This window comes from Choristoneura fumiferana, chromosome 4, assembly GCF_025370935.1.
Source record: "Choristoneura fumiferana chromosome 4, NRCan_CFum_1, whole genome shotgun sequence".
NCBI classification, from domain to species: Eukaryota; Metazoa; Arthropoda; class Insecta; order Lepidoptera; family Tortricidae; genus Choristoneura; species Choristoneura fumiferana.
The window spans coordinates 7,393,865-7,412,594 of NC_133475.1; the positions used below are offsets into that span (position 1 = coordinate 7,393,865).

Consider the following 18,730-nt stretch of genomic DNA (forward strand, 5'->3'; position numbering starts at 1 on the left):
ATTAAAATTTCTACGCTATATACAACTATGTATAATGTATTGTTAATTTTAAAACAATATGACAGCAATTTTATGATAAGGTGTATCGAAATAGTCTTATTGCATAACATTTTGTCATATGGTAGATCTTGTTTTTTCTACTCATCACTGTGACTGTTCTATTTTTGTAGTTTAACTCCAAAAACAAGTCAAGAACGACTTAAAATAGTAAACAAGGATTCTTTGGCTTAATTTATAGCTCTGCGCGGACGAACACACACATTTAACTAAACTTGTTTGAGTAATGAGAAGCTATAGGCAGTCGAATTCAACATAACATAATAGGTATGGAATGCGTGTAGTGAGCAGAGTGAGCACGACAACAGTTAAAACTTGTTTTGTAGTAGATATCTGCTTATTTAAAGTAAAACGTTTTTTAGTTAATTATAAATGTTTACTTAAAACAAATGAAGGGGTAGGTTAGGTATGGAGTATTCCGTATTCATTCTCATTTCGAACCAGTCCGTGGGTCCTTAAGATATGACGAGACTTATCTTACCTTATTGTTGAAAAATAATAACTAATAAATGACTACATCGATATAAAATGATAATAAAACAATTATCTACTTGCAATGTTAAGCTTAGATAAATTATAATTAGCGCTTTAAGCCTGCGATACAGAGTTTTCTAGTAACTCTTTGTAAAACATTGTATTTATTGTTATTTTGTACTGCAAATTATTGAATAAATTATCTTATCTTATCTTATCTATCTTGCAACTAGCGTGTTGCCCCCGACTCCGTCCGCGTAGAATACGTTTATCGCTATACCGCTGGAACTATGAAATTTCCCGGGATAAAAACTATCCTCAAGGTTGGCAAAATCGAAGCCCTGATTCCTAAAAACAGATTTCGCTATCTTTCAGTTTCTGATTTCTCCCTACCGACCCATTTGGATTGATCACCATGTATTCCCGGACTGAATGGAGTTTAGCAAAGTCATTCCATTATTTAAGTCCGGGACCTCATCTGATCCTGGCAACTTTCGACCGATATCTGTGCTTCCTGTGCTGAGTAAAGTGTTTGAGAATCATGCTTAACCAGTTCCTTCGTCACTTCAATACAAATGAACTATTGGTCAGCAATTTGGTTTCACAAAAGGCCGTTCGACAACAGATGCAGCTGCAAGTCTCATTAAAGTACATTTTCACAAAAATGGTATGAAATGTTGCCATTACGTCATCAAAAACGTCGTAGAAAGTAACGCATCCTGGAGACTAGCTGCTAGTTTCCAGGAAGTAAGTATGAAACTACTTCCTGGACAGTAACGGGTACCTTTTAAAATTTGGAACCCGTTACAAACAGCGAGCGGCAGTCTTGGGTGTAGTTAACTAATATTTTGAAATGGGTCCATGACATCATTATCATCATCATCACCGTGACTAACAATCATCATCATCATCATCATGCCCGTCAACCATCATCAATTGTTATCATCATCATCATCATCATCATGCCCGTCAACCATCATCAATCGTCATCATCATCACCATCACCATGACTACAATCATCATCATCATCATCATCATCATCGTCAACCATAATTAATCATCTTCATCAACATCATCACCATGACTAACAATCATCATCATCATCGTCAACCATCATCCATCATCATCATCATCACCATGACTAACAATCATCATCATCATCATCATTATCACCATCATCAATCAGAATCACCTATTCCAACATGTTCGTCCTCGGAAACCCCCACATAGCAAATTTCATCGCAATCGATAAAACCGTTTTCGAGGTCCCAGAATTTCCAGATTAAAATAACTAAATACTTATATCTACAAGAAATTGTCGTTTAAAGGTAGTTATTGTTATTAGTATACAGGGTGGCCCATTTAGATCGGTCAGCACGGGAAAGGCTGAAACAATAAGACATAAAAAAACTTGTTCTCAGTTCGAGAATCGAACCAGGCCGTTTTGAAAAAAAAACTTACATATTTCTATTTTGATATCGATAGGTCATAGGCAATAAAAGTTACTATGAAACACGACATCTAGAATGAATAAAATGCATTGTTTTTATATTCTTTAGTAATGTAAGTTTTATTTTTTAAAACGTCCGGGTTCGATTCCACAGTACAAGTTTTTTTTAAATGTATGAAAGCAGTTTTTCTTGTTATTAAAATCGATGACATGGTTCCTAAGAACAGATCTTCGTATGTCTTATAGTTTCAGTCTTTTCCATACTGACCGATCTAAATGGGCCACCCTGTAGACATGGAATAAAATCTGCAATGGAACTATCTGAAATTGCACAATATTAGATCATACGAGTACATACTTCAAGCAAATTCATTGGAGAATGGCCTAGTCATTATGACAATTTGAGTTTTGATTTCAACTTAGGTACAATTTGTACCTTTGTAGCTTTGAACTGTCGGGTAATAAAAAGACCTTCGTGCCGGCAGCCCGTAGGAAGGTTATTTTGAATATTGTACCCGTGCGGAGCCGGGGCGGGGCGCTAGTCTGGCATAAACGTAGCTATCATAAATTCGCGGGTGAGCAAAGTAATTGTTTTAGTTCATTCATTATGTTCTGGTGCAGTCAAGTTTCGGACTAGCTGAAAACCTTAGTACTTTGTCGCAGTGAAAAACAATACATGAATCGTGCGAGATGTTTCAAATTGATGTCAGTGGAAAAGTATCTACTAAGGCGTTCACCTAACTACCTTCAATGTGAATGACGCTGCGTAAAAGTATAACAAAAAATTGAATATTTTAATATTATTGAGATAATGACAACAGTTAGAAACATTTTTTTAATAGTTTTTATTTGTTTATGAACAAGTATTAACAATTTAGCTTAACATCTGTCGTCTTAGAATTTCTTTGGTAGAGTGATGGCGACGGTTTTTACTTCCAGGTAGGCGTCAACGCAACTCACGCCACTGAAACAATTTTAAACGCACATGTTAGGTACAATCTTACAATGATATATTTTGCAAATAGTCGTAGAGTTACAACGAGAAAACGTGGTGCAGACGCCTTCTCGAATGGAAGCCATGCGGGGAAAGCATCCTCAAAAAGAAGACCACAAATGAGATGGAAAGATGGCGTGAAGAAGGTGGACGGCATGAATTGGATTCGGACGGCACAATGCCGCGAAGAGTGCAAATTATTGAGCGACACCTAAACCAAGGGAGTCGAAAAAGGCTGAAGAAGAAGAAAGAGAGAGAGTCGTAATTTAGTCCGGTTAATATGAAAAAAAACAGGGTGAGTTCTAGATGTTCTTGAGAATGAGAATGAGAATAAGAATGTTTTATTGTGTAACTATGTAAGAAATAATAATAAAAGAGGTATCAAATCAACAGTTGCCTATACAGGCTTGCAATATTAATTTAACTTAAGACTAATGTTACAATCAGTTTTAATATATGTATATTTATCTTAGTTATAGTTATCTAAAAAATCCTTTAAGTTATAGAAAACTTTTTCAATAAGCCAATTACGTAGCTTAATCTTAAATTTATTCCCATCCAACATTTTATTCATTCATTCTTTGTAATTTTTATCTTTAAATTTCTTTCTATTTAATAATATAAATATTAAGAAAATACAAAATATCCATAGGACTAAAACTAGTATTAAATTGAAATAACTAAAAATAAAACTTTATTTAAAAAGAGAGGTGTTCCTCTTGGCATGGTGCCCATCACGCAGGCAGCATTCCTGCGTTGAACTGCGATTGCGATTCTTTGCACGAGAAAGCTGCCGGCGCGAGGGTTAACTCCCTTAACTTTTTAGCTTCTTAAATTAATTAGTCTAGGTTATTTTATAATAATTTTAGCAATAGCTTCATCCATCTCATCGGTGCACGTTCTACGCTTGCGCTTGCCGATCCGAGTTTTGGGCCCCAAGGGCAATATTTTTTCTACATGCCACTTCAACTAGGTAATTCGCTCAATTCAAATTTATAAGTAGACAATCTATAATATTTTAGTATCTATAGGTACTTTAGTTACGTTATACTTACTTTTCACGGCCCAAGCCAGATTCCTTGAAACCACCAAAAGGTAATTGGACGCTTCCATTCAAGTAGTTGTTTACCCTGTAACGTTATGAAAATGACAGTATATTATTAAGTCACGATAATACTATAAGTTGAAAATACGATCAGTAAAAAACACTTTGCGTACAAATAGTTCAAGATAATGATCAAATCGTTATTGGGCAACGTATGGATTTAAGATAAGTGACCAGTCTTAGGTTATACGTGTAGGGTTTCTTTAATTTTAAGCCAAACAAGGTATTTGGTTTATAGTAGCTATAGAGGATAAGATAATAAGGACTGTACCAAACAGTGCCAGCTTCTGAGTGTTTCGCGAACTGCAATGCGTTATTAATATTGTTGGTGAAAATGCCAGCAGCGAGGCCGTAGCTGGTGTTGTTTGCACGCTCAAGGGCCTCCTCCAGATTATCAAACTTGAGGATGCTTTGCACCGGCCCGAAGATCTGGGAAGAAATATGCGTGTGATTACTACTAAGATGTGTCTAATCAAGAAACATATGTTCCTAAAACATATAGTCAAAAAGGTAAGATTCAGGGCGTTGGAGACGCGCAGCCGGGTTTTTTTAGCTGGTAAGAGTCCGACACTGCCTGGATTCCCAGTCGTCCAGAATGGATCTTTCCCGTGTCATGCTTCCTGGCGGTGACATGGTGTCACATGGAATTCAAACTCACATCAAAAAATGTACGAAAAATGTACTAAATTGTACGCTGGTTAAAAAAAATTGTACTAATCGTCGTTACGAGAAAACAGTGATCAATATGTCACCGCCAGGAAGGATACTTTCTGGCGGGCGCTATCTATTTCACTATGAAGCAGTCGACTTTTCCAATTTCTTGTGAATCAGAAAAAATGTACGAAAAATGTACTAAATTGTACGCTAGTTAAAGAAAATTGTACTACCCGTAGTTACGAGAAAACAGGGATCAATATGTCACCGCCAGGAAGGATACTTTCTAGTGGGCGCCAGGAAATATAGCACTTTTTCCCGACTGCATGTTTCCATCTCCTATAAAGCACCTCATATAAAAAAACTAAGACCTCTAATGTCTTTGGCCCTTAAGGTAAAATAAAACACTGGCGAAATCCATTCCAAATAGGATAAATTTTGATGCTCCTAATAGCAGGATCTCACCGTAGAATTCTGCACCTATCTGCTTTTGTTTAAGCCTTCCGCTTTTGTAACAAAGACAGAAAAAGTAGTATTCAAAAGACTAAAAAAAGAAAAGATTACCATCTCTCACTCTGTCACGATTTTAGCGCCTAGAGAGCGGCAACTTTTAATTTGTGTATAGGTTCATAACTCAAAAGCAAACTTACTTCTTCTTTGGCAATAATCATGTCGTCTTTGACGTCAGCGAAGACAGTGGGTTCGATGTAATATCCAGTTGTACCAATGCGATTCCCACCAGTCAACAGTTTTGCTCCCTCCTGTTTTCCCTTGTTGATGTATCCCAGAACCTTGTTCATCATCTCATCATCAATCTGGATAAAAATAGTTTTAGTAAAGTTAAGAACAGTTAAAGGATTTTAAACTGCAATGTAAATGGTGCAATAAACATTATTATTTATCAAATTACCTGAGGTCCTTGTTCTGTGTCGCTGTCATTAGGATGGCCAACCTTTCTATTCTTGGCGAATTCGACGGCTTTTTCAACGAATTTGTCATAGATTCCTGCTTGAACAAACAGACGCGATGCAGCGATGCAAATCTGACCTTGATGGGTGAACACACCATAAGCTGCAGCAGGTACTGCCACGTTAACTGAAATAAAGGTAATAAAGTTAAGTTCAACTTGTAGCTCATGTCACTTTATAAATGTAGCCAAAAAAAAACATTCTTTAAAGCTAAATGTAAAGTTCGATCGGTACTTACGGTCAGCATCGTCCATGATGATCAATGGGCTCTTGCCTCCGAGCTCAAGGGTAACTCGTTTCAAATTTACTTTTCCAGCTGCTTGCTGGATTAGCTTACCTACCTGAAAAATATCCAAAATACAAATTGAATATCAAATTATTAGAAGCCATACCTTAGTTGGCAAAAACTGAACCCTTATAGAAACACTTTTTGTCCATCTGGCTGTATGTACATCTGTCTGTCAATACACTTTTATTAGGAACGCTTGGAGGTTTCAAGTTGAAATTAACATGAAATAGCCAAATCTGCTACCGATATTCTGAGTGCAATCAAAAGATAGGTAGTCATTAAAAAAGATCATTCAATATCAATTACCGGGGGATCAGAACAAACACACAACAAAACTAGAAAATTTATTAAGGGTAGGTAACTATGCACCTAATTGGTTAAACTCTCAGGAGAACAGTTAGTGAGAGTAGTGAGACAGAAAGTGCTTGCAGCGAAGATTTAGTCTCTTTTCATTATTCTTATTCAAAACCTGGGTAAAATGGGTTGAGTTATTCTTTTTGGCTACCCATTATCAGTAACACTAGAGTTAAAAGGTCTGGACTGGGCAGAGTCTTAAGTTAGCGAAATATTCGATTAACGTCTGGAAAAAAAATAATCTTCCTTTTCTAAAAACGCTTACCTCGGCAGAACCTGTGAAGGAGATCTTAGCAACGTCCGGATGGTGCGTGAGGGAGGTGCCGGCTCCGGGTCCGTAACCAGTCACCACGTTGACAACTCCTGCTGGTATTCCGGCTTCCTTTATCAAAGCTGCTAGAGCCAAAGCAGTCAATGGAGTCTGCTCTGCTGGTTTCACGACAACTGTGCATCCTAAAAAGTTGACAGTTTTTAGAATTAGTACCTAAATACTATCTTTTCTTTGTTCAATTACAAAATTATTTAATCACACTCACCAGCAGCTAAAGCAGTCACGACTTTGTTAATGAACATCAAGATGGGAACATTCCAGGGCAGGATCAATCCGCATACACCAATGGGTTGTTTCAGAGTGTAAGAAAACAAATCACCATCTGAAACAGTGAACCATAATATTAGCACATTTAATTAGAAGAACAAAAACAATGTCAAAGCGAAAGGTTAATAGGAAAACTAACCAGCCGGTATGGTGTCACCCTGAATTTTATCAGCCAAACTGGCGAGGTAGCGAATGGTGTTAACCGCTCTGGACATGAACCCATAAGTCATAGTCAAGACCATTCCATTGTCGTATGACTCTAGCTCACTGAGATAGGCTAAGTCGCGCTCGAAGAGGTCCGCAAACTTGTTGAGCAGACGGCCGCGCGCTGATGCGTCCAGCAGCCGCCACTCAGAGTTGCGGTGGAACGCGGCCTTAGCAGCGCTCACTGCCAGATCTATATCGGGCTAGAAATAAATAATACACATTATTAGTCTATGAACCGAGGTTCACCAGCACAAAACACACATAGGACGAGTGCGGGTTGGGAGCGGGCCGGGTCGTGCGCCGTCGATGTGACGTTGTTCATATACATGCCACGTAAATAGGCCCACCTGACCCGACCCGCTCCCGACCCGCAGCCGTCTTGTGTGTGTGTTTGGACACTTTGGACTTTATGAGTAGACCTCTTTCATGCAAGTTTTTCAAGCCGCTATCCTGTCAAGAATACAGATGATAATGCTCTTACCTTATCGCCTTCAGGAACCGTTGCAATGACAGAGCCATCGTGAGGGGAAAGGGTGTCAAATGTCTTCCCACTCTTAGCGTCCACCCACTCGTTGTTGATGAACAACTGGAAGTTAAATCAAACTTCTGTTAAATTATGCTAACCAGTTCGACACTCTACTAGTATTCCACTGCTAAGTAGAAGCTACTAATTATACATACAACACAATACAATAACTCTTTATTGAACACCAACACATAGTAAGCAGATCATGAAACACAGGTATATGGAGATTTTCCAAGGTAAGCAATAGGCGGCCTTATCGCTTCAGAGCGATCTCTTCCAGGCAACCTTTACAATAGGCAAAACTAAGGAATAGCAGGTGGTGCAATTTACAGTTGATTAGAGCAATATGAAGAATACATAAAACTAACCATTTATACAATACACATACACAACAAATCTAAATAGATAGATAGGTGGATACATAACATGACAACATTAACAACTTGTAAATAAACTAACTATAAAATTAATACGCAAGATGACAGATAGTGCTCCCTGAGCCTATGCGCAGGGAATAGAAACCTCGCTATCAAGTCGATATAGAAAACAATATATCTATATGTTACTATAGTCTAAAGTGATATTATGCTAGCTGCATTATCCAAATTACCTAGTTTGGTTGGATTAGTCTATACTAATCCAAATTACCTAGTTTGGTTGGATTAGTCTATACTAATCCAACCAAACTAGGTAATTTGGACACCTACCTATTTGCTATTTTGGATTACCTAGTTTGGTTGGATTAGTCTATACTAATCCAAATTACCTAGTTTGGTTGGATTAGTATAGACTAATCCAACCAAACTAGGTAATTTGGATAATGCAGCTAGCATAATATCACTTTAGACTATAGTAACATATAGATATATTGTTTTCTATATCGACTTGATAACGAGGTTTCTATTCAATATAAATATTTTCATTGTCACCAGTTTATATTTAGGGCTTGCATTGTTCGATGTCCAACTTGCGTGATAATTCAAACAGAGACGTTTTATTTGTTGTTCTAAACATATTATAGTCTCCTCTTTTATTCACATTTCATTGGATATAGTATCAGTACCTATGTAAGATACAGTTTTAAATACCTATACTTAAGTAATTACTTTTATCTTTTGGCCACGTAAAGTAATATGATTTTGTTTTTCTAAGCTGTTTATCGCTGCTAGTGGACATTTTTACTTTATCGGATGCTTTATGCGTAGATGTAATAAAAAAACATGTAAAAAGATTAAGTATCTTTAATCACGATTGGACATGGTATGATTTGCGTTTATAATTCACTAGAATTTACCCGCGGCTTCGCACGCTTAAACTATTCGATCTGGTAGTTACAATTGAAATTCCGGGATTTTACAAAATTCCCCTGGAGATTCCCAAAATTTAGATCGTGGTCTTCATTGAGGTTGTGTTAAGAACAAATGTCAAAAATTTCAAGATTTTATCTATATCCCGTAGGAATGTCGGGATAAAAAAAGCCTATAAACTTTCTCATTTATAATATAAATTATAATTATAATATAAAAAGTAGAAAGTAGGATTGCACTTGACACTGAGGGTTTTATCACTACGTATCATCCTCAAACGATATCTATACTTGGTTTGGATAGGTATTTAACTAAATGTAAACAAACTTGAGCTGCTAGATTCGGTACATTCAAGGATTTGAAACATTTTATCTATCATTTTCTAAATAAATTAAAAAAAAAAAAACATTGTAATACAAACTAGATTCAAAACGAAATGCTAATGTTTAGATAGTTTAATGGGTGAATTTCCAAATTCAAGACACCAATTGACGTTGTTTTGTTTAGATTTAGACCTATCCAAACAAAGTAAGTATAAGATCTTTCTACTTTTGAAGAGAAATGGCCTTAAAGATATGTAGACAAATTCTACTATTTATCAAATACACGTAACTACTATTCGCTCGTTTAGAATGAAACTGACACAATTCGAAATATTAAAATTTTCAAAATAACTTTGTAATGAACTAAATCTGAGGCCGTAATGTCTAACGTTTCTGGCCACAGTTATTCACGTAGTCGTTGTCGTAGATTTAGGGGAAGTCCGGGAGACTTGAACCTCATTTTACTCTTATGCCGCTAAAGTTGTAACCGTAAGTGGCAGTAACCCGATTTTTGGCTTGTAGACGTCATGACTAAATAGGTATCGTTAGGTGTTATTGAAATGACAATAAAAAAATAATTGCAATTTTGGCAATTTTTTTTTATAAAATTTGGAATATGGCTCAAGTCTCCCCAACCCATGGGAGAGTTGATCAGGGGGTGCGGGAGATTTGACCATATATTTATTTATTAGAGAAAACAGTGAAAAAAATTATTGTTTAATTAAAAATATTTATTTAAAAAAAGCACTCTAATGTATTAAAAGTATGATTCAATTAGATTACATTTTTGATTATTATCTAGTATCACGATGTTATACATAAATTAACTTAATCTAATGCCTTTAAACGAGCAATTCTTGTATATATATAATCAGAATCTCGGAAATGGCTCCAGCAATTTCGATGACATTTGGTATGTAGGGGTTTTCGGAGATGAAAAATCGATCTAGCTTGATCTTATTTCCGAGAAAACGCTTGGTACCGAGTTTTAGCTCGAGCGGAGCTCGGTCACCCAGATACTGAACTTATTAAAAAATAAAAACTTATAAGAGATTTATTGTTCTTGTCTTCTTTAGTCTTACTCACTGTCAACATCTGGTAAACCCTTCCTCTTAACTCTTACTGTTTTTCGAATAGTTGCACTATTCTTTATTTTTTCAACAGCGTTTTCCAATTCCTGTTTGGTAATATTTTTTCGGGTGGAACCCCTTTTGCCTTGTACTGGCATTATATGGCATGAGTTTCTAAAACAAAAAAAGACATAAATTTAAAGCCAATCCGTATTTAAATGCTGTGCGGAGGATTAAACCATGTGGTCATGTCTCCCTGCTACTACATTGATCAAGTCTCCCGCACCCCCCTTTAGTTCAGTTAAGTGATTATTTCTCTAAATTCTAACATCGAATGTTTAAAACGCTCATTGTTGGTAAAACTATAATAACTAGTCAATATGATAAGATAAAATAACAGCACTCACCCATTAAGGCATCTGAATACCGTAAAAAAACAAAAAAAATATTTTTTTCACTTTTTGGTAACAGAAACATGTGTATTCCGTTTACTGCCAAACCGCACTAATGGCGGCTAATATGGCGGCGCTACTAGTTGAGTCTTGTGTATATACGAGCTATCAGTGGTGCCGGATATAACACGAGCTATCAGTGGTGCCGGTGGCGCGAACTTTGAATTAGATATTCGAAATGGTTCAATTCTCCCACCTGGGCATGTCTCCCGGACTCCCCCTATCTAAAGAATACATGAGATTATCTTATCTAATACTTCGTATACCTATTTTAACTATTTGTTTGTATTTGCGAAAAAAATTGTAACATTTTCTCAAGCTTGAAAAAATAAAAGAATCTATAAAAAAAATGGTGTGTGGTTGTTATCGTTTCTTTTAATACTATAATATGTTTGTTGAAATAAAGCTTTTATTCAGATGTCATTTGACGCTTACTCGTACAGTAGAACCCGCTTAATACGATCACGTTTAATACGATTTCCCGCATAATACGCCATGGTACGCCGGTCCCTGCAATTTTAGGCCTGTATTCATACATTTTTTCGCGGCTAAAATTATATTATAATTATATTAGCCACCTTGCAATCGTTCAATGTTACCAACTTATGTATTCTGATAAAAAAATTGGGACTAACCATGTCATAGGTAAGGGGACGCGATTCTGGCGACACCTCCTTCCTCCTGTCCAGTACCCTTAGTGTAAGTTTTCGGTTACAAAATACGTCTTGATCGCGTTCGCGTTAAAATCTCAATTTGGAACGTTTGCGATATTCGTGTTTCCATACAAATTGAGATTTTAACGCGAACGCGATCGAGACGTATTTTGTAACCGAAAACTTACACTAAGGGCACAGATACTCGTAACGTAAGTTTGTAGCTCTGACTAAGCGATCGGCTAATTGGTTCGAGGACTTTAATCCATCACGATTTCATTGTTAATTAAAGTGATGTCACTATGACGTTTACTGTGAAATGTTTCCATGGTGGCTCACGAATTAAAGTCCTTGACCGTACTACCTACACTTACATTTTATTTGTTTTAAGTTTCAATTGTTGTGAGTTACAAAATTCTTATCTTCATTCGTGTTAGCGTTAGTTCAGTGATGTCAAAAATAAAAAAAAATACTTAAAGCAATCACTGCAAGAATAAAGAGTGATCATATTAAAAGTTTACGATGAACAATCAAAAACAAAAGTCAGGTAGGTACTAGTTTTTTTTTCACGTTTAATACGATTTCCTGGTTAAGACGTTTTTTTGCTAGGTCCCCCTCAAAATAGTCTTAAGCGGGTTCTACTGTATATGTCGGAATGTTTAAAGGCCGGACCTTTTTCCGCTTTCTAAACTATAATAATATAAATATTCCATGGTTAATTTACCGTATTTTCAATTAATACAAAATAACAATTATGTACCAATGTAGAGCAGTGGGTCGTAGGAAGAAATCGTGGGGCTACGCAATCTCCAGGAATGGGCGGGAATTAGGAGCGCCGAAAAACTTTTTTAGAGTGGCAAAAGACCGAATCAGATATGAGGAGCTGACTGCCAACCTTCACTAGTTGGAGAGGCACTTGAAGAGAGAGATGTACCTACGTAAGTATTGATACTCCACGTTTGATACCCGTACAAGTATAATAAGAGTATTTTATTTCATACGTTGTTTCGTCGGAGGATCGCTAATTAGATAAAATAGGTACCTACAAATAAAACGAAGCACACATTTATGGGTAAGGCCGCGAATTTTAACCAATGTGACATAGAAATAACATTAAAAAAATACGTGACGTTGCCATAAAACGTAACGTAAATTTTTATAAAGCCTAGATCATACTGGTAAATATTCTCATTAGATAACGTATGTATGAAATAAAAATACATGTCATATAATAAAGTAAAGTTTTTATTTTTACTAGAACTTTCTGACGATACTGATCCTAAACCTGTCCTAGATCTATAGAGCTAATCATGAGAATGTGGAAGTAGAAGTACCCTCTAGTTGACGAACAGCTTTCCAAAAGTGTCTCTTTAGATGCCTCTATAACACTGACAATAAGGTGCACATTTATAAGCATAACGAATTTGGATAAGTGTTTTTTTTTTTATTCGACTGGATGGCAAACGAGCAAATGAGTAAGAGATCACCACCGCCCATAAAAATCTGCAACGCCAGGGGTATTGCAGACGCGTTGCCAACCTAGAGGCCTAAGATGGGATACCTCACGTGCACAGGTTTTACCAATTTAGGAAGTAGTGTCTTAGTTAAGTGGACAATGTAAAAAGATGTTTTTGAAAAAAAAATATTATGATTATTAAGTTTAGGTAACAAATGAACTAAGTAGGGAAGTGAATCTCTCCGTTTGTCTCTCACTTTAAATACGCTATGCATGTAAGCAGGACGTGAACACAGAACTCGCCACAATTATCTTGTGCCGATCCCTGCACCTACAGATTCAAATTTATTTAACTTCAAAATATCCATCTAACTAACTTACTGTGCGTGCAGTCATTGGAAACCTAATAATAAACTGGTGTAAGTTAGAATTTTCTGTGTGAACTTCCCTTTACCACATTTTTTTGTTACGTTATTAAAAAATACGTAGCATTTTGTAAAAATGTAACGTAATCGTAACGAAAGTGTAACGTATTTTATACAAAAAATCGTTTATCATGGTGAAATAACGACATTTTGAACATAATAATACATGCCACTTGCATGGAAAAGATTACCCTATCGTATGAAAAAACAACCAGTTAAAAATAATCACTACTTACCCTTAAAATCGAACAAGCACTTTCGACGTTTTTTCGAAAAAAAAAACTCCGCGTCACTTTTGATGGCTGTTTGTCAACAAACTGATGAGATTTATTTATCTCATCGATGTTGCCCTATTAGAGTATTAATTGCCAGTGTACAAAAACAAATTTCTACCAAAATTGGCGTTAAAGCTAGCTTAATAAAGCGTCACCAAAGTATTCGTAACGAAAACGTGGAATTTTGGCACGTGAAAAGAAATAAATATAAAACATGAAAATTATTTGATTATCATGATTCCGCAATCGGTAGGACTATCGTTATATCATATAATTTTGTTTAAACAAAATCATGATCATGAGAAGTTAAATAGCATGAAAATAATAAGGTATTAAGTACTCGTGGTTAAAAAAAATAGTCAATTTTCGTAACGTTTTGGACGGAAATATTTTTTTATTATTTTTTTAAAAGGGTTTGAATCAATTATCTCATTGGCGACCTTAAGAGTTTATATCGTGTAATATAATAAAATAAATTAAACCTCTAGGTGTTATCAGTTTTTTTTATTAGCGTTCCAAATTTGAAAAAAACAACGCTTGGATTAAAATATTCTACTTGTGTGAAACATAAAAATCCACATTTTAAATCGGTTTTTTTATTTAATTTATCAATAATGTTTAATAGTTTTTCCTCTGTTAAATTCGTTTTCGTCCGATATCTAGGAGGATAATGCCGACTTTTTTTTACAAATTTCACCTCATAAGTAGCTATATTTATTTGTTTAGTTCGAATCTTGCAACTCTTAACATTGGCCTGAAATTTGGTATAATGTAACATATCTGTTCAGCAAAAAAAAAGCTTGAAAGTATTTAACAATAATTAGATTGGATAAATTAAAATTAAAAAAAACACACATGCGCACGCACACACACACACACACACAAACACAGACAAACACAAACACACACACACACACACACACACACACACACATAAAACGATTTTTCGATTCAGTGATTTTTTTGCAAAATATTCAACTTAAAGTGCAAATTTTCATTAAAATCGAGTGCTCCCCCCCCCCCTCTAACATCTATACCGGTGGGTGGAAAAAATTGAATAAATTCAGAATGGTAGTAAATATATCTAATTTACAAGGAAAATTGTAACGGCTAGGATTGCTTGAGAATTATTAGTAGTCTAAGAGTAGGTAAATAGCGGCCTAAGGTATAAAATATATCTAAACTTGGAAGATTCCATACGCAAGACGAAATCCTTAGAAAAAAGTTAATTGTTTTTTTCGTAATGACTACGGAACCCTATCTTGGGCGTATCCGACGCGCTCTTGGCTGGTTTCTTACAATTGCAAAGATTGTTAAATACCACACGTGGAGGAGGCCTATGTCCAACAGTGGACGTCCTACGGCTGATATGAGATGATCATGTCAAACACCTACCTTTGTGTATTTAACTTCTGGAGCCATTTTTACGTGGTGAAGCCGGAACGCCAAAGAATCTACTAAGCCGCCTACTAACTGGCTTGTCGCTTATTAAAACCCTGCTATCATTCGCTCACAGATATCAGATAAACAAGTTATTGTTAGTGACATAACGATGACTTGGACTTTATTTGAACATGACGAAACGGACAAAGTTTTTGTTAAAATAAAAAAACATGCTTTAACAATCTTATACCTATAAAACAGTACCGTGGCTGACTGACTGACAGACAACGCACAGCCTAAACTACTGGTGCTAGAGACTTGAAATTTGGCATACATGTAGAAATTCTTTCACCAATAGAAAACCACACTCAATCACGTAGGCTAGTTTTTCTCCGAGAAAATGCAAAATTCCCACGGGATGGAAATAAGTTAATTCAACTTCGAGGCTAATTAAAAAAACACTAATAGAAAGCTACAGACACAGCACAATAAACGGGAACTTTACACTTTATCGGGACAAAAAAGACCTATACGAACAAAAAACGTAGTTTATAAAGAATCTAGCGTTTACCCGCGGCTTCGCACGCGTAAATCATTAGATACAGCAGGCGAATTGAAACTCCGGGATTTTATTAAATTCTCGTGGGAATTCCCTAAAATTACATCGTGGTTTTCATTGACGTTAAATTAAAACACCCATGCCAAATTTCATGACTCTAAGCCCAGCGGTTATTAGTTCGAGATTTTATCCCTATCCCGTGGGAACATCTTGATAAAAAATAGCTTATGTGTTATTCCAGACGTCCAGCTACCTACATACCAAATTTCATGACTCTAAGCCCAGCGGTTGTTATTTCGAGATTTTATACTCCTGATTAATCCATACTAATATTATAAATGCGAAAGTGTATATGTTTGTATGTTTATATTTTTGACCCTCTTTCACGTCGAAACGGAGCAACGGAACGACGTGATTTTTGGCATGGAGATAGTTTATGGGCCAGAGTGACATGGGCTACTTTTTATCCGGGAAAAAATGCACAGCTCCCGAGGGAACAGCGCGCGATAACCGAATTTCACGTGGGCGAAGCCGCGAGCAAAAGCTAGTAGGATATGAATCTGAAGTATATTTTTTAAACTGGTACTAAAACACTAATCTCATCATGATGTTTTAGCATTGACTGTACCTACATAATTTCAGCAGCGTAGTATACATGAAAATCACGATGAAAGAGCAAAACATAAAATTATGTTCGATCATTCAGCAAAATGAAGTCATAATGTTAGAATCAGAGTCACACGACTGCAGCTTTCTCAGGAATGAAGGGAAAATATTTCAAAAAATTCTCTTGAGAAATATTTGATCTAAACAATTCTTAATTTAGCTGCGTTAAAATTAGACCCTAGAAAACATTTCCTTTTTAAAATAGGTATAACAAGTTTGGAAGCACTTAAGTACCTTATTGTATTTAATTTCTGGAGCCATTTTACGTACACTGTAAAAGCCGGAAAGCCAAACAATCAACTAGACAATCCGGGGGTTGGTCGCTTATATATTTCTTATCATTTACAGATAAATATGCGAGTGTTATGACGGCGTGATGATGGCTGCGATTTTATTATAAGCAATTAAGTAATAAGTTGTCGTAAGATTGAGTCAAAATGATGTCATTTTTTTGTATACTGTGCTCCGATTTACAGGTATTCGTGTCTTCACTATTAAAACAATCTTTTGTTGAGGACCAAAACATGATGGACTGAAATTTCCTTGATAGGAAAAGAAAATAAAAGTGGCACTGCTTCATTTAACTTCTGTTCTAATTTCTTGAAAATGCTTAAATTAATTTCATATAAATTAGATTTCGGTTTAAAGATCATTTATTCTCGAAATATACAATTTCGCTGACATAGATTAAGCCGGCAATACCGGCATTGGACATGCTTTTTAAGTAGTAAAGATAAATACAAGATTTCAAAAGTTCGTAGTACTTTCACTGCTTAAAAGAGCCAATTCGCTACCCAATCATAACTCCACAAACTCTATATAATATGAACTTTGTCTTGAAAATCGATTTGACAGATTTTTGGTTAGAATTTTGTTTCTTTTTTAAGATTTTGTAATCTCCTAATGATATTTAGTAAAATTTTCCATCCAGCAGTATTGAAAGTACTTTCCAACTAGATGGTGATATTTCAGCTTTAATCTACTGCTGGATCGTCCTCTCCATCTCCTCCACTCCGTCCTATTCTCCGTCTTCCTGAAGTAGTAGTCATCAGAATCTAGCCTATGTCCGTGTTCCACACCAGCACTCTATGGGCCCAGCGGCATCTTGTATAATGCGTACTTTTAACTAGCAACGCACCTTGGCTTCGCGTAGGAGTAGTTTTTGTAAAAGGGAGGTCAAAAATGTGAAGTACTTTTGACTATAAACGTTCTTTATACTTTCACCTCTTGCTATCAAGTTACACCCATGCAAAGCCAGTGCGAACTAGCAACACATTTCAATCATGTGGTTTTGCCCATTAAGGGGCTGTTTCACCACCCATTGATTAATTTTAATTGACGGATTAATGTGATGCTGTCTCCGTCTATTCGAACAAAACAAACAGAGACGGCATCAGATTTATCCGTCAAATAATGGATGGTGAAACAGGGGGTATATACCTGCTTATTTCCGGGAATACTTACCTGAAAAAGCTGAAAGGGAAAGCACTTGCGCATGCGCAATCTCCACCATGAATGAATAGGGAAGTGTAATTTATTTTCGCAGGGGGGAGCTTATTGTGCCGAAACTAATTTTCTATCGGAATAAAAGTTCAGATAGATACCGTAAGAGATAATGTATTGCATATTTAAAACTTCAATAAAATGTATACCTAAATATTGTTCCTATCAAAAGCTTCGTATGATCTTTTTTTATAATTTCGAAAGATTATTCCTTTGCTATAAGAAATCAAACTTTTTTTTATAAAAAACATAATGCCAAAAAATATTGTATATATAATGCAGGGCTACTACAAAACTCGAACCTCGAAGTTCGTATCGTACCATCCCTCTCGTTCTCTTGTTAAATAGTATAAGACAAGTGTCAGAGGGACCGCACGCCACGAACTTCGAGTTTCGAGTTTAGTATTAGCACTGCTGAACCGCTCTGTACCCTTTTGCTTTAGAAATTGCACCGCATTATCATTTACTACTACTTTAATGGATTTCAAAACAGACATACATATTAGATATGTAATTTGGTACGTCACTAAGACATTTGTTGGAAAGAAAGGGAAAAGGTAATACAATAGTATGTACGTTAGTCAATTTCACCAGTTGTTGTACGTAGGTAATGTAATCATGTTGATAGCAAGATGACTAATTAGGACGGAAAGATAAAATCAAATTATTTTAATCGACGGACCATTACCGAGTAAATATTATATACCAAGAGAAAGCAACGGCTACAATGTTATGATGAAAATTTTGTTTTTAAAAAACTTTAAACGTATTTGTTAATTCGATTGCAGCAACTCATTTAACAAACCCTTAAAGCTGTAACCAATAAAGTCAACAGTCAACTTCACCATTTCTTTCTGCCAAACGATAAAAGATGGTGAGAGAAAGAGATCGTCATGAATTCTAACAAGAAAATATGCTTACGGCTGAAATCAGTATTAATGTTTCACAGTTCTGTATCGTGGTTTGATGTTGAAAATAATCT

The 18,730-nt window shown here is 35.9% G+C and overlaps 1 protein-coding gene across 2 annotated transcripts; it reads right to left on the reverse strand.

The window, feature by feature from the left end:
* Positions 1-2,807: 2,807 nt before the first annotated feature.
* LOC141427392 (aldehyde dehydrogenase 1A1-like) lies at positions 2,808-16,521 on the reverse strand. 2 transcript variants are annotated; one of them, XM_074086751.1, is made up of 11 exons: positions 16,480-16,521; positions 7,632-7,736; positions 7,083-7,350; positions 6,882-6,998; positions 6,611-6,798; positions 5,941-6,043; positions 5,645-5,829; positions 5,385-5,549; positions 4,352-4,509; positions 4,031-4,105; positions 2,808-2,945 (listed from the first exon to the last, which is right to left on the reverse strand). In XM_074086751.1, exons 1-11 carry the CDS (start codon positions 16,504-16,506, stop codon positions 2,876-2,878), a joined length of 1,461 nt encoding a protein of 486 aa, XP_073942852.1. In that variant the 5' UTR covers positions 16,507-16,521; the 3' UTR covers positions 2,808-2,875. The 2 variants fall into 2 exon arrangements, with proteins under 2 accessions (XP_073942852.1, XP_073942851.1); XM_074086750.1 differs by lacking the exon at positions 16,480-16,521 and adding an exon at positions 15,033-15,141.
* Between the last annotated feature and the right edge of the window lie 2,209 nt (positions 16,522-18,730).

Excerpts from the sequence above, each read along its gene's own strand:
- LOC141427392 (XM_074086751.1), bottom strand. The coding sequence starts at position 16,506 with ATGGCTCCAGAAATTAAATACAATAAG. Across the intron at positions 6,799-6,881 it reads CGTGACTGCTTTAGCTGCTG|GATGCACAGTTGTCGTGAAA; the intron begins GTGAGTGTGATT and ends TCAACTTTTTAG. Across the intron at positions 4,106-4,351 it reads TCAGAAGCTGGCACTGTTTG|GGTAAACAACTACTTGAATG; the intron begins GTACAGTCCTTA and ends ATAACGTTACAG.